The sequence below is a fragment of the Neltuma alba genome, unplaced genomic scaffold (genome assembly GCF_004799145.2).
Source record: "Neltuma alba isolate B1F8T4 unplaced genomic scaffold, ASM479914v2 tig00011404_pilon, whole genome shotgun sequence".
In the NCBI taxonomy this organism is placed as follows: domain Eukaryota; kingdom Viridiplantae; phylum Streptophyta; class Magnoliopsida; order Fabales; family Fabaceae; genus Neltuma; species Neltuma alba.
In genome coordinates this window covers 1-15,285 of record NW_021636091.1, presented here as the reverse complement: position 1 = coordinate 15,285, position 15,285 = coordinate 1, and the positions used below count along the sequence as shown (strand labels likewise).

At 35.6% G+C, this 15,285-nt stretch overlaps 1 protein-coding gene across 1 annotated transcript; it reads left to right on the top strand.

The window, feature by feature from the left end:
• The first annotated feature begins 992 nt into the window (after positions 1–992).
• On the top strand, positions 993–4,352 carry LOC114712946 (receptor-like protein 32). Its single transcript, XM_028897507.1, has one exon. It carries the CDS (start codon positions 993–995, stop codon positions 4,350–4,352), a length of 3,360 nt encoding a protein of 1,119 aa, XP_028753340.1.
• Positions 4,353–15,285: the final 10,933 nt, after the last annotated feature.

The window sequence follows — 15,285 nt, the reverse complement described above, 5'->3', positions numbered from 1 at the left end:
TTTACGATAAAAACTACTACTTTCTATCTTTAATATGAGAGCTAAATAACTAAATTGGGGAGATTAAGAAAATTAGTTAAGTTAGTTATTTGTAATAAATATGGGTAGATTTTCTTAAATTATCCTTATTCAATCATGTACATTGAAATTATACTTGGGTGAAAATACTTTACAATCAACAGGAATATTTTTTAGAACACATTATAATTTGGGAGACAAATTGAATTTGAGTCTTATATTTAGAATGGTCAACTAGCTTTTATATTTAGGAGTAGAAGTAGTACTTCATTAATAAAATCCTTTTTAACATATGTAATAATAAGAAAAATATAGGACAAAAATTATAAATTTTAAAGAGAAAGTTGATTATATTTTTATATTTATGACCAAAACAACATCTTTAAGTTCTAGAAGTATTACAAAACAATATATGGAAGTAAAAGGACTTGGCCGGGGGCTCCCTCGTAGTGACCATCACAATCAAGACAACGTAGGAATGGAAAATCATGCAAACTTACAAACTATGCTAAAAGCTTCTATGGGAAAATTAGGGTCTTGATGCCATGATGGGATGTATATCTCACTGTTGAGATTAAAGAGACTTTGAAATTAACGTACGACTTAGAATCATTCAATTCTAATGCAAGTGATAGTGTATAAAAGAATAATGTGAAGTAAAGGGACTTGGCAGGGAGTCTTTAGTGGTGACCATCACAATCAAGACAACGTAAGAATATGGAATGGAAAGTCATGCAAACTTACAAATTACGCTAAAAGCTTATATGGGAAAATTGGGCTCTTGATGCCATGATGGGATGTATATCTGACCGTTGAGATTGAAGAGACTTTGAGATTAACGTATGACTTAGAATCATTCAATTCTAACGCAAGTGACAATGTATAAAAGAATACTGTGCTTTGATAAGGCAAAAAACAACCTTCACCTTCCTCATTTGATCATTAACAGAGAGGACTGGAGTCTCTTATATGCAATGAGGTCCATCCTAACCTTATGGCTTTTCTTGGTACCTTTCTGCATCATAAACTTGGGCATCAATATCTTTGTTGTGACTGGTAATTATATTAGCCATCAAAAATCTGCATTGCTTCATCTGAGGAACAACCTTGTATTCAACCCTTCCATGTCCGAAAAATTGGTTCATTGGAACCAAAGTCATGATTTCTGTCAATGGAGTGGAGTAACATGTGACAATAAGGCACATGTTATAGCTCTTGATCTTAGTGAAGAATCCATCTCTGGAGGACTTGACAATTCCAGCAGCCTCTTCAACTTGCAATTTCTGCAAAATTTGAACTTGGCTTATAATGAGTTTGATTCTGAGGTTCCTTCAGAGTTGCACAGGCTGAAAAACTTGAGGTATTTGAATTTGTCAAATGCAGGTTTTAAGGGTCAAATTCCAAATGAGATATCTTATCTGAGAAAGCTAGTTTTTCTTGATTTATCAACCTCACTTCACACTACAAAACTTGAAGAGACCAATAAGGCAAAGTTCTTGCAGAACCTCACAGAAATTAAAGAGCTATATCTTGATGGTGTGAAGATGTCTGTCAAGGGGAAGGAGTGGGGCCAAGCGCTATCTTCACTACAAAATCTTCAAATTGTTAGTATGTCTTCTTGTTTTCTCCTTGGACCTATTGATTCATCACTTGTAAAGCTTCAATCTCTCTCAGTTCTTCGGTTGAACAATAACAATTTCTCAAGCTCTGTGCCTGAGACCTTTGGTGGCTTAACCAACTTAACCACCTTGCATCTTAGAAACTGCAATTTGATTGGGATGTTCCCAAAACAAATCTTCCAGATATCCAACTTGCAGGCCCTTGATTTGTCAGATAATCAAAATCTTCAAGGCTCTCTACCATATTTCCAGCATAATGTATTTCTCCGCTCATTAAACCTTAGCCGTACATGTTTCTCAGGGCAACTACCAACTTCTATTCACAATTTGAGGATGGTGTCTTCATTGGATCTGTCAAACTCCAAATTCCATGGTAGGCTTCCCAATTCTATTTCAGAATTGACTTCACTTGTTCATCTAGACTTGTCATTCAACAACTTCACTGGTTCTCTTCCATTTTTCAATATGTCAAAGAACCTTTCATATCTATCTATCAATAACAATAGCTTAGAGGGTGAAGTTCCATCTTTTTATTTCAAGGGCCTTGAAAATCTTATCTTTATTGATTTAGGTCGCAATTTTCTCAATGGGAGTGTTCCATCATCTCTTTTTACACTTCCATCTTTGCGTGGACTGAGTCTTTCTCATAATAAATTTGAGGGTCTGTTGGATGAATTTCCAAATGCTTCTTCTTCCCCATTAGAGTTCCTCGATATCAGTGGGAATAATTTACAAGGGCATATTCCTCGGTCTATCTTTCATCTCAAAAAACTAAGTTTCATTGAGTTTTCCTCAAACAAGTTCAATGGAACCATATGCTTGGATATGTTCAAAAGCATGGAAAATTTGGCGACATTAGATCTCTCTCATAACAACTTGCTAGTTGATGGAAATTTAGTTTCTAACCAAAGTCATCAGTCACCATTCCCTAAATTGAGCAACCTCATGTTGGCTTCTTGCAAGTTGAGCGAGTTTCCAAGATTTCTCAGACATCAATCCAATTTGTTGTACCTTGACCTATCCAGCAACCAAATTCAAGGAACAATACCCAATTGGATTTGGAGGTTTCATTCATTGGTTTTCCTAAATCTTTCCAACAATTTTCTAACAGATTTGGAAGGTCCTTTTCAAAACATTAGCTCCAATTTGTTTTCTCTTGATCTTCATTCCAACCGACTCAAAGGCCCAACTCCCATACTTCCAAAAAATGTGTTCCATTTGGACTACTCAAGCAATCAGTTCAGCTTAATTGACCCACCAGATATCGGTAACCATATCCCTTTCGCAACTTCTCTCTCCCTTGCAAATAATAGTTTTCAGGGGAAAATCCCAGAATCCCTCTGTAACATGTCTTCTCTTCGAATGCTTGATCTTTCTGATAATCAATTCAATGGTTCCATTCCTGAGTGTTTGATAAGAATGAGTTCAACTCATAGGGTGTTGAATCTAGCTGGAAACAACCTCATAGGCCATATTTCAGACACATTTTCAACTTCTTGTGCCCTCCAATTCTTAGACCTAAATGAAAATTTCTTGAGTGGTAAAATCCCAGCATCTTTGGTTAATTGCCTTAAACTGCAAGTCATAAACCTCGGAAACAATCAATTGACGGATAGATTTCCGTGTTTCTTAGGGAACATACCCACCCTAAGAGTCATTATTCTCAGGTTAAATAGATTTTATGGGAGCCTTGAATGTCCAAGTACCAATGGAAAGTGGAAGGCACCTCAAATTATTGATGTGGCGTCAAATAATTTAAGTGGTGTTCTACCTGTTGCACTTTTGCAAAGTTGGAAATCATTGATGACGCCTGATGAAGATGATAGCAAATCAAAGTTGGGCCAATTGTATATTGACATCTATGACAACATTAATCTCATGGACGTCAACGTTGGAATATCCTCTGTGAACAAAGATCTTGCATTGGAGCTAGCCAAAATTATAGCAGTAGAATCACAATTTGTGATCAATAGCATATTCTTTGATGTCAATGCATATGATTTTGGTCGTCGTAGCTACTTGGATTCAGTGACAATTGTCAACAAAGGAAGACAACTAAAGTTGGTCAAGATTTTGGTCGCCTTTACTTCCTTGGATTTCTCATCCAATCATTTTGAAGGGCCAATACCAGAGGAAATTATGAATTTCAAAGCACTTCATGCATTGAACTTGTCAAAGAATGCTTTTTCAGGTAATATTCCTTCATCTGTAGGAAACTTGAAGCATCTTGAATCATTAGACTTGTCAATGAACTCTATTAGCGGGAGAATTCCATCAGAACTAGCAAGTTTAAATTTCCTTGCAGTTCTCAACCTCTCCTATAATCATCTGATAGGGCCAATCCCAACAGGCACTCAAATTCAGTCATTTGAGGCTGATTCCTTCAAAGGAAACAATGGTTTATGTGGGCCTCCATTGATACAAAATTGCAATTTTGATGATGTACCAGGATTGTTGACCCCGACATCGTCATCCAAAACATCTGATGAATCAAATCATGGCAGTGACATTGATTGGAATTTCTTAAGTGCTGAATTGGGATTTACTTTTGGCCTTGGTATTATTATCTTTCCCATTATTTTTTGTCATCAATGGAGGTCTCGATACTTCAAATATGTAGACGACATGCTGTATAAGGTTATCCCTCAGATTGATTTCACATATGAACACCGTGGAGGGCAAACTTATAGATCCTTAAGGTGGAAACCTTTCTGATTTTTAGCTGAACAAGGGGAAAGAGCATGCAATTTCTTTTCTTTTTTTTGCTTTTCTAATATCAAGAAGAGATGAATAATTAGTTCTCTTAGAGAAGTCAGAAGTGCAATAAAGCTGGTTTTTCGATTTACAATTGCTTCTTCTTGTTTTTTTTTTTTGGCAACAATTTACAATGCAATTTGAACCCTTAGTTCTTCCAAGTATTATATTTAGTTTTATGAGTATGCGCGTTAAGCATAAAATTAATGAGGCTATAGTGAAATGTGAGGACTTGAAATATAGTATTTTGTATTTTTCTTTGTTTATCAAGCTTTCTCAAAGTTTAATATTACCTTATGTTCTAAATATAAGAATTAGTTGAAAATTCAATTTGAATCTAAATATATGACCTTAATCTACATTATTTTTCATATTTATTCATTTCTCTCAAAATAATCTCTATGATGATGATTATACATGTTAAAAGGTTTTTATTTTAATACACATGATTAATAAAAGTATTTTAAAAATACAATACATATTTATTATAAATAATTAACCTAACTAATCACACAAAATGTCGTCATTGAAAATGTGACTTTCAACAGTGACATTAAGAGTTGCTGTTGAAATTCTTACTGTCAACGATGACTATTATCTGCAACTCCTAATATTGCTTCTAAAAGTATGCCTTTAGAGGTGACCTAATGCCTGTTTGGGTCAGCGTTTGTTGGTCTAAACATGGCTTAAGTTTAACAAAGCCTGATTGAAGATCGATTCATTGTTTGGAATGGCTTATAACATATTGAGCGTATTGGAAATAAGCTGGCTGACCGTGTGATGTAAATTAAGCCAAGAAGAAGAGCTTTTTTTTTTAAGTTTGAAAAGCTTAATTCAGGACCGTTCTGCAACCAAAGTCATCGAAGACGCCGAGCCCAGCCACTGAAGATGCCATGCCTTACACTTTCCATTCAGCTACTAAAAGTTGATTGGCAACTCCATCCATCACCACCGCCTTCTTTTATTGTGGATAAGCTCCCGCAACATCATCTATGAAACCATAGTCGAGTTCCACAAATCCGTGTAAATGTAACTGAAATCTGAGGGTTTGAAGATGACCATGTTGATTTGGTTAGGAATATGGAAATATCGAAGGCGATTACAAGAGCGAAAACCATGTCCCATATGCAAGGAGGAGTTCAAATGAGGAGGAGATGCAGGCAAATTACCTTGCGACCATTTCTTTTGCTTCGAATGTATCCATGTTTGGCTCAACATTGACCAAAATGATACTTGCCCTGTTTGTCATCGCTGCTTGTCTTCTCAGAATTTCCAATCACCTAGAATCGCAATCCCATCCCCATGTACAATTCTTGATAGCCCCTGGGAATATTTCTTCTTTCCTCCTGCGCCCATTCTTACAGAGTGACGTCTTATTTCACTCTATATTTAAAATATTTTTTTATAATTTTTTTAAAGTTTTAAAATTTAATTCACCTATTAAATTTCATTTCTTCATATTAAATTAATTTAAATTTATTGTATTATGTTAAATTATTTTTTAAATCGTGTTTTATTATTTATTAAAACTCATACTTATATTGGTAATTTACAAACAAACTTATTTTTATTTAATCATAATCCAAATAACCTTTTACTGATTTTACTTTTACAAACTAACTTTTTAAAACTATAATCTAAACACAATTCAGCTTATCCTGTAAGACCTCACATAATTATATCAATATACGCCATAAAATATTTAATTTAAAAGTCCATACATATTTTTAATACTGCAATTAAGTCAAAATTTCAAAACATTTCTAACATAACTTAACAACATCAACTATTAGTCTTATAGTCATGGCAAATAAAAATATAACATAGCATGTGCTTGAGGAGCACAAAAGCCTTCACGGCTCACTCCATTGGTGCCTTCCCTTGCCTACTAGATCCTTCGCCTGAAAAATTGTTAATATAGGGGGTGAGATCTAACGTCTCAGTAACTACTGAAATTCTAACCTATACAAGCAAATCATATATGATAAACCAAAAATCTGTTTATATGTGTGTATATAAATATATTAAAAATCACGGATTTGAGACATCCAATTCAATTTCATTTTTTTCCCAACAATATACCAATATCATTTTTCTAATATATCCAAAAAATAATGCAATATGCTACCTCCCTTATATCACCGTCCACCCTTATACCGCTGACTGGAGCCATAGGCTAACACATAGTCCGATAGGAACTAATCCATTTTACTGAATTATTCCAAGCTCACCGATACTAGAGATATATCCGGCCAAAGATATAGAGCTCAAGCTCGGACTATGGCTCCCCTCCTTTGTGAATAGGGAGGTGTCACATGTCCCACAGCTCCAATGAATTCCCGGCCAAAGGAAAACATGGAAGAAGGGGCCCTGACAAGTGCCATCTACTGTGCACCGAGTGATGGCATACCACGTGGTAATTTTATATCCATGCAATCTCCTTCTATCCTTAGCCCAACAATGCATGTCAGATGCCAACAATGTTACATCATAAATACTTCCTCAAATATATTAAAAATAAGATAGCAATAAAACTTATATACCATTTAATAGCAATTCATGATAATTTCATAGCTATTAATATATTTAAATATTGAACATAATTACTAGCAACAAATCTTAATAAAATCATGTAACATACCAAAACATTTATTTTACAGAAATCATAATATTATATTTCAGGAATATAATAATTAGTAAATCCACAATATAATCATACACAATTCACATGTACAAGAAAGAATTTTCAGAGTTACCTGGTACTCTTTAGCTTACAAATATTCACACAAAGATTACTCCAAAATCCTCAAGTCTACAAAATTGCACATAAATATTTATTAACATAAACTCAAAGCCACTCCAAAGCTACTCTAAAATTCTAAGACTACCCTCTAAACCAAAATTACATAAATATATTAACTCTCCCAAATCTAGACATTTATAATAGATATTATTTTGAAAAATATAGTTTACATATAAGGCTATTTAAATTTAACAAAAGTATATATATATATTTTTTAATTATAAACAAACTGTAGCTTTATTTAATTTCACAAAATTCTCAATTTATAATTTTTCAAGCATTCAAAAATTATTTCAAAAATATATATTTAACTTATTCAATATTTAAGCCGATTAAAACATCAATAATATATTAAATAACTCAAATAAATTATTTAACTCAAATTTAATCGGTAAAAACATATTACAAGTCTAAATAACAAACTTTTCAACTAAAATCTTAGTTTAAAATTCTCAAAATAATCATTAAACAAAAATAAACCGATTAAAATTCCTTAATAATGGATCTTTAAATTTCTACGGTCATATATTGTCAAAACTCCATATTTACTCTATACTCAAACGGTAAAATTTTCTCTAAACATGATAATGAAACTAATAATATAAAGATATAAATATATAGGAAATATTCATAAAGAAAATATGATAACAAGAAGTAGTTTTGTGTACCTAAATGATCTCTAAAACCGTCAGGTACTCTGCAATTTAGCTCTCTCTCTCTTTTCCTCTCAGCTTCTCACTCTCTTCTCTCTTCCTTCACTCTCTTCCTCCTCCGTCTCCTCTCCCTCTCTTTTATCCTATTTTCCCTTCCACCATCCAACTACCCTATTCCATTTTTTCCATCTTTCATTAAATGCTACTCCCCCCAATTTCTTCCTTTTGTCAAATGTTCCCAGCTTTCCACCGAAAGCTGTTTCTTTTTTTTTTTTAATAAATTTAATAATAATAAAATATTATTTTATTTAATTTAATAAATATTTTTTTTAAAATATTTTTTTTTAATATTTTTTTTGTATGTTACAGTTCTTCCCACCTAAAAAGAATTTTGTCCCCAAAATTCGATACACGAAGAGAAAGAGTTTACTTCAAGCAACAGACACAAACACAAATGTCTATACTACACATCAAAAGCACCACAAGTACAATAAGTACAAGTACAAGTATACCATAATACAATCACCAAAACTAACACAACACTAACTCTTCCTAATCAAACAAGTTAGGAAAATCACGCCGCATTCGCTCTTCGGTTTCCCAGGTGGCATCTCCAGGAGACATTCCTTTCCAGAAAACCTTAAGCAACCGAATAGTTTTATTCCGAAGTTGCTTATCCTTAACGTCCAGAATGCGTTCAGGTTCGGCCTTGAAAGTAAGATTCTCTTGTAACTCGATCTCTTCAGGCTCGATCACATGAGATGGATCTGGGTGGTACTTCTTGAGTTGTGACACGTGGAATACATTATGAATGTTGGCCAGTTGTGGAGGTAGGGCAATTCTGTAAGCCACTGGTCCTACTCTCTCCAAAATTTCATAAGGACCTATGAAACGGGGAGTGAGTTTCCTTGCTCGAATTGATCTTCCAATACCCGTCATCGGTGTGACTCTTAGAAATACATGGTCTCCTACCATGAATTCCAATGGTCGTCTTCTCCTATCTGCATAACTTTTCTGTCTGCTTTGGGCAGTAAGCAACTTCTGTTGTATCATCTTAATCTTCTGAGTTGTGTAATCCACCAGTTCTGGACCTATCAAACTTCTCTCGCTCAACTCTGTCCAACAAAGTGGAGATCTACACTTTCTTCCGTACAATGCTTCATAAGGCGCCATCTGAATACTTGAGTGGAAGCTATTATTGTAAGCAAACTCTGCTAAAGGAAGGTGATCATCCCAATTTCCTTTTAATTCAATTGCACAAGCTCTTAACATGTCCTCAAGAGTCTGGATAGTTCTCTCTGTTTGTCCATCAGTTTGGGGATGGTAGGCGGTGCTAAACCTCAACCGTGTTCCCATGGCGTCTTGCAACGATCTCCAAAACCTTGAAGTGAACCGTGGATCTCGATCTGATATGATACTCTTTGGTGTGCCATGTAATCGGACGATCTCCTTCACATAGATCTGTGCTAGCTTTTCCAAAGAGTAATTTGTCTTGATGGCTAGAAAATGAGCTGATTTAGTCAATCTGTCAACAATCACCCAAATAGCATCATGCCCTGATTGAGTTCTAGGAAGACCTGTGATAAAGTCCATGGAGATACTATCCCACTTCCATTCTGGAATCTCTAGATTTTGCAATAATCCTGGAGGCTTCTGGTGTTCAATCTTGACCTTTTGGCAAGTTAGACAACGAGAGACAAACTCAGTTACATCTTTCTTCATACTAGGCCACCACCAGTTTCGCTTTAGATCATGGTACATTTTGGTCACTCTAGGGTGGATAGTATATTTGCTTCTATGAGCTTCATCAAGTAGTAGCTTCTTTAACTCTTTATCATTGGGGAGGCACACTCTCGCTTTATATCTTAGTATCCCATCTTCACCAATATTAAACTTGGACTCTTTTCCTTGTTCAACTTCTTCTCTAACCCCTAGTAGATACTCATCCTCCAATTGGGAAATTTTAATTTCCTTCCAAGTTGTACTCTCAATGGTTAGTGCTTTCATGGTAGCAACTAACCCAGACATTATATCAATAGGTGTACTTTGCACATCTGCAGCAGGTTCCACTCCTTGACCATCAATTGGGCTGCATGGATAGATTTTCTACTTAAGGCATCTGCTACAACGTTTGCCTTCCCTGGATGATACTTTAGCTCATAATCATAATCCTTAAGAAACTCCATCCACCTTCTTTGTCTCATGTTAAGTTCTTTTTGATCAAACAAGTACTTCAAACTCTTATGGTCGCTAAAAATTTCAAATTGCGAACCATAGAGATAGTGCCTCCAAATCTTCAATGCAAATACGACTGCTGCCAATTCCAAGTCGTGAGTAGGGTAGTTTTCCTCATGCGGCCTCAATTGTCGAGAAGCATAAGCAACTACCTTACCATTTTGCATTAATACAGCCCCAAGACCCTTCTTAGAAGCATCAGTATACAAAGTAAAAGACTGTGTAGGGTCTGGAATCACAAGTACCGGTGCAGTGGTCAACTTGGTCTTTAAAGTCTGAAAGGCTGCTTCACATTTCTCAGTCCAAACAAACGGTTGGTCCTTTTTAGTTAGTCTGGTTAAGGGCATAGCTATCTGCGAAAAGCCTTTAATGAATCTCCTATAGTAACCTGCCAGTCCAAGAAAGCTTCTAATTTCTGTGACACTTTGTGGTCTGTCCCATTTCAACACTGCATCAATCTTACTAGGGTCCACTGATACACCTTTAGCTGATACAACATGACCCAAGAATTTTACTTCTTTGAGCCAAAACTCACACTTTGACAACTTTGCATAGAGTTTGTGTTCCCTTAACACTTGCAGCACAATTCTAAGATGCTGTTTATGCTCTTCCTCATCCTTAGAATAAATAAGGATGTCATCAATAAAGATCACTACGAATTTATCCAAGTAAGGTCGGAAGATTCTGTTCATATAATCCATAAAGACAGCTGGAGCATTGGTTAACCCAAACGGCATAACAAGGAATTCATAGTGGCCATATCTTGTTCTAAATGCAGTTTTTGGGATGTCCTCAGATCTAACTCTTAGTTGGTGATAACCTGACCTTAAGTCAATCTTAGAGAATATTGACGCTCCAGATAGCTGGTCAAGTAGATCATCGATCCTGGGCAAAGGGTACTTGTTCTTTATGGTTACCTTATTCAATTGGCGGTAATCAATGCACAGTCTCATGCTCCCATCCTTCTTCTTCACAAAGAGCACAGGCGAACCCCAAGGAGATACACTCGGCCTAATGAAGCCCTTTTCCAGCAACTCCTCGATCTGTTTCTTTAACTCTGCTAATTCTGATGGAGACATCCGATAAGGAGCTTTAGAGATAGGCTCGGTTCCAGGTACAAGATCAATGGAGAACTCCACTTCTCTCTCTGGAGGCAAACCTGTTATCTCCTCTGGAAACACATCCGGGAATTCACTCACCACTGCAATCTCCTCTACACCTTTTTCAGCTGTTGTGTGAATGGAGAAGAACACCATATAGGCTTGACAACCCTTTCGAATACACTTTTCAACTTGCACTAAAGACAGCAGTTGTGGCCCACTAGAACTGGCGAAGGCGACCGGTAAAGAAATGGTCTTCCTTCTACAATCTAGGATGGCGTCATTTGCCGACAACCAATCCATTCCTACAATCAAGGTCAATACCCCTTAAGGGTAGACAAACAAGGTCTATAGTGGATGTTCTACCCTCAAATTCAATCATGCAATTCAAGCATGCTTTAGAAGTTTTCACCGAGGCTCCCGCCGGTGTAGAGACAATCACATCACAAGGCAATTCATACATATGCATACTTAGACGAGGCACATAATCATTAGATATAAATGAGTGTGTTGCACCAGAATCAAATAAAGCTTGAGTTTCAAAGCCTTGGAGTTTGAGAATACCTTTAATCAAATTAGGGAAGTGTCAGCTTCTTGTTGAGATAGTGCAACACTCTTCCTGGGACTGCAGCTCTAGTATCATTGACACCTCGTGAGCCTTCCTCACAGAATCTGAAAATGTGGCCCGGTTTCCCGCACTTGAAGCAGATAATGCAATTTCCTTGATGCACCTTCCCACACTTGCACACCTTTGACTATGGCTGGCGTGCTAGTGATAGGAGCTGTAGAACCCCTGTAAGAGCTCTGTCCCCCACTGACCTGACTCCTCGGAGGTCCATTGAATTGACTCCTCAAGGGTCCACTGAATTGACTCCTCGAAGGTCCACCAGATTGATTCCTCGAGGGCTGATTAAACCGCTTCTTGGAGTTGTTGAAGCTGTAAGTATTCTTCTTACTGATTCCTCCCGTAGGTCTCATGAATGGAACGGACCTTGTATAAGATTCTTTTCTCTTCTCAGCTTCTTCTTCTCTCATTCTTCTAGCAATGATTCGCAATTTGGTGCACATTTTTTCAAAATCATTAATCTCCAAGGGTGCTAGAGCTGTTCTTAATTCTGGCCTAGCCTTTTCCAGTAGCCTATCAGCCATCCAATTTGAGTCAGGTTGCGTCTGCGGATAAGTAATGTACTTAACTAACTCGAGAAATCGAGCAATGAAGTCTTCCTCATTTAAGTTCCCTTGCTTAAAGGCATAGAATTCTGCTTCTTGATCCGCTCTAAGGGCATTAGGAAAATAGTGTTGGAAGAATTTCTCCTTGAACCTTTCCCAAGTTATCTCTACACTTTCAAAAGGCTTGATGCTGTCCCACCACTTCCTTGCTGCCTTTTGTAACAGCTGCTCAGCAAGTTGCACTTTTTCCTGCGAGGTGCAGATTACTATTCTGAATATAGTCTCCAGCCTTTCGATCCATTCTTCAGCTTCAGATGGATTCAGCCTACCCTCAAACTTAGGAGGATCGAACTTCCTAAAACTTTCCCAGAGCAGTGTGATACGCGCAAGGTCTTGTTGAGAATGTGCACTGCTACCACCTTTCGATTCAGTGCCTCTAAGGGTATCACCTATTGACTGGTGGTCACTGGGAGCTTCATCATCAACAGGGCCATTTTCTTCTTGATGACTATCACGTTGACCTTTGATACCAGCAGCTCATCCTCTTGTCTCCTCACTCTTCGATCAATGCTCACAACATAATCTCGTAATTCTCGCAAAATAGCATCATTATCTTGACGAGAAGGAACATTTTGATGTGGAACGGGGTAGAATTAGTCCTTCGAGTGTTCACCATCCTTCCTTCCTATGTAGAATAGCACAGGACACTAGGTAAACTAAGCAGCGTACTAAAATAAACTTTTAATCTAAAAACTAAAGGGAAGTGCACATGTTATTATATTTAAATTGCCATGACCCCTAGCCATTTTTTTTTTTCAAACCTTTTGGGAAAATACTTTACATAAAAGTTAATTAAAAAGCCATGGAACGTTACAGCTCTGATACCAAAAATGTAACACCTCACATAATTATATCAATATACGCGATAAAATATTTAATTTAAAAGTCCATACATATTTTTAATACTGCAAATAAGTCAAATTTCAAAACATTTCTAACATAACTTAACAACATAAACTATTAAAGTCTTATAGTCATGGCAAATAAAAATATAACATAGCATGTGCTTGAGGAGCACAAAAGCCTTCACGGCTCACTCCATTGGTGCCTTCCCTTGATTCCTACTAGATCCTTCGCCTGAAAATTGTTAATATAGGGGGTGAGATCAAACGTCTCAGTAACTACTGAAATTCTAACCTATACAAGCAAATCATATATGATAAACCAAAAATCTGTTTATATGTGTGTATATAAATATATTAAAAATCACGGATTTGAGACATCCAATTCAATTTCATTTTTTTCCCAACAATATACCAATATCATTTTTCTAATATATCCAAAAAAATGCAATATGCTGCCTCCCTTATATCACCGTCCACCCTTATACCGCTGACTGGAGCCATAGGCTAACACATAGTCCGATAGGAACTAATCCATTTTACTGAATTATTCCAAGCTCACCGATACTAGATATATCCGGCCAAAGATATAGAGCTCAAGCTCGGACTATGGCTCCCCTCCTTTGTGAATAGGGAGGTGTCACATGTCCCACAGCTCCAATGAATTCCCGGCCAAAGGAAAACATGGAAGAAGGGGCCCTGACAAGTGCCATCCACTGTGCACCGAGTGATGGCATACCACGTGGTAATTTTATATCCATGCAATCTCCTTCTATCCTTAGCCCAACAATGCATGTCAGATGCCAATAATGTTACATCATAAATACTCCTCAAATATATTAAAAATAAGATAGCAATAAAACTTATATACCATTTAATAGCAACTCATGACAATTCCATAGCCATCAATATATTTAAATATGATCATAATTAATAGCAATAAATCTTAAAAAAATCATAACATACCAAAACATTTATTTTACAAAATCATAATATTATATTTCAGGAATATAATAATTAGTAAATCCACAATAAATCATACACAATTCACATGTACAAGAAAGAATTTTCAGAGTTACCTGGTACTCTTTAGCTTACAAATATTCACACAAAGATTACTCCAAAATTCTCAAGTCTACAAAATTGCACATAAATATTTATTAACATAAACTCAAAAGCTACTCTAAAATTCTAAGACTACCCTCTAAACCAAAATTACATAAATATATTAACTCTCCCAAATCTAGGCATTTATAATAGATATTATTTTGAAAAATAATTTACATATAAGGCTATTTAAATTTAACAAAAGTATATATATATATTTTAATTATAAACAAACTGTAGCTTTATTTAATTTCACAAAATTCTCAATTTATAATTTTTCAAGCCTTCAAAAATTATTTCAAAAATATATATTTAACTTATTCAATATTTAAACCGATTAAAACTCAATAATATATTAAATAACTCAAATAAATTATTTAACTCAAATTTAATCGGTAAAAACATATTACAAGTCTAAATAACAAACTTTTCAACTAAAATCTTAGTTTAAATTCTCAAAATAATCATTAAACAAAAATAAACCGATTAAAATTCCTTAATAATGGATCTTTAAATTTCTACGGTCATATATTGTCAAAACTCCATATTTACTCTATACTCAAACGGTAAAATTTTCTCTAAACATGATAATGAACTAATAATATAAAGATATAAATATATAGGAAATATTCATAAAGAAAATATGATAACAAGAAGTAGTTTTGTGTACCTAAATGATATCTCCAAAACCGTCAGGTACTCTGCAATTTAGCTCTCTCTCTCTTTTCCTCTCAGTTCTCACTCTCTTCTCTCTTTCCTTCACTCTCTTCCTCCTCCGTCTCCTCTCCTCTTTTTATCCTATTTTCCCTTCCACCATCCAACTACCCTATTCCATTTTTTCCATCTTTCATTAAATGCTACTCCCCCCAATTTCTTCCTTTGTCAAATGTTCCCAGCTTTCCACCGAAAGCTGTTCTTTTTTTT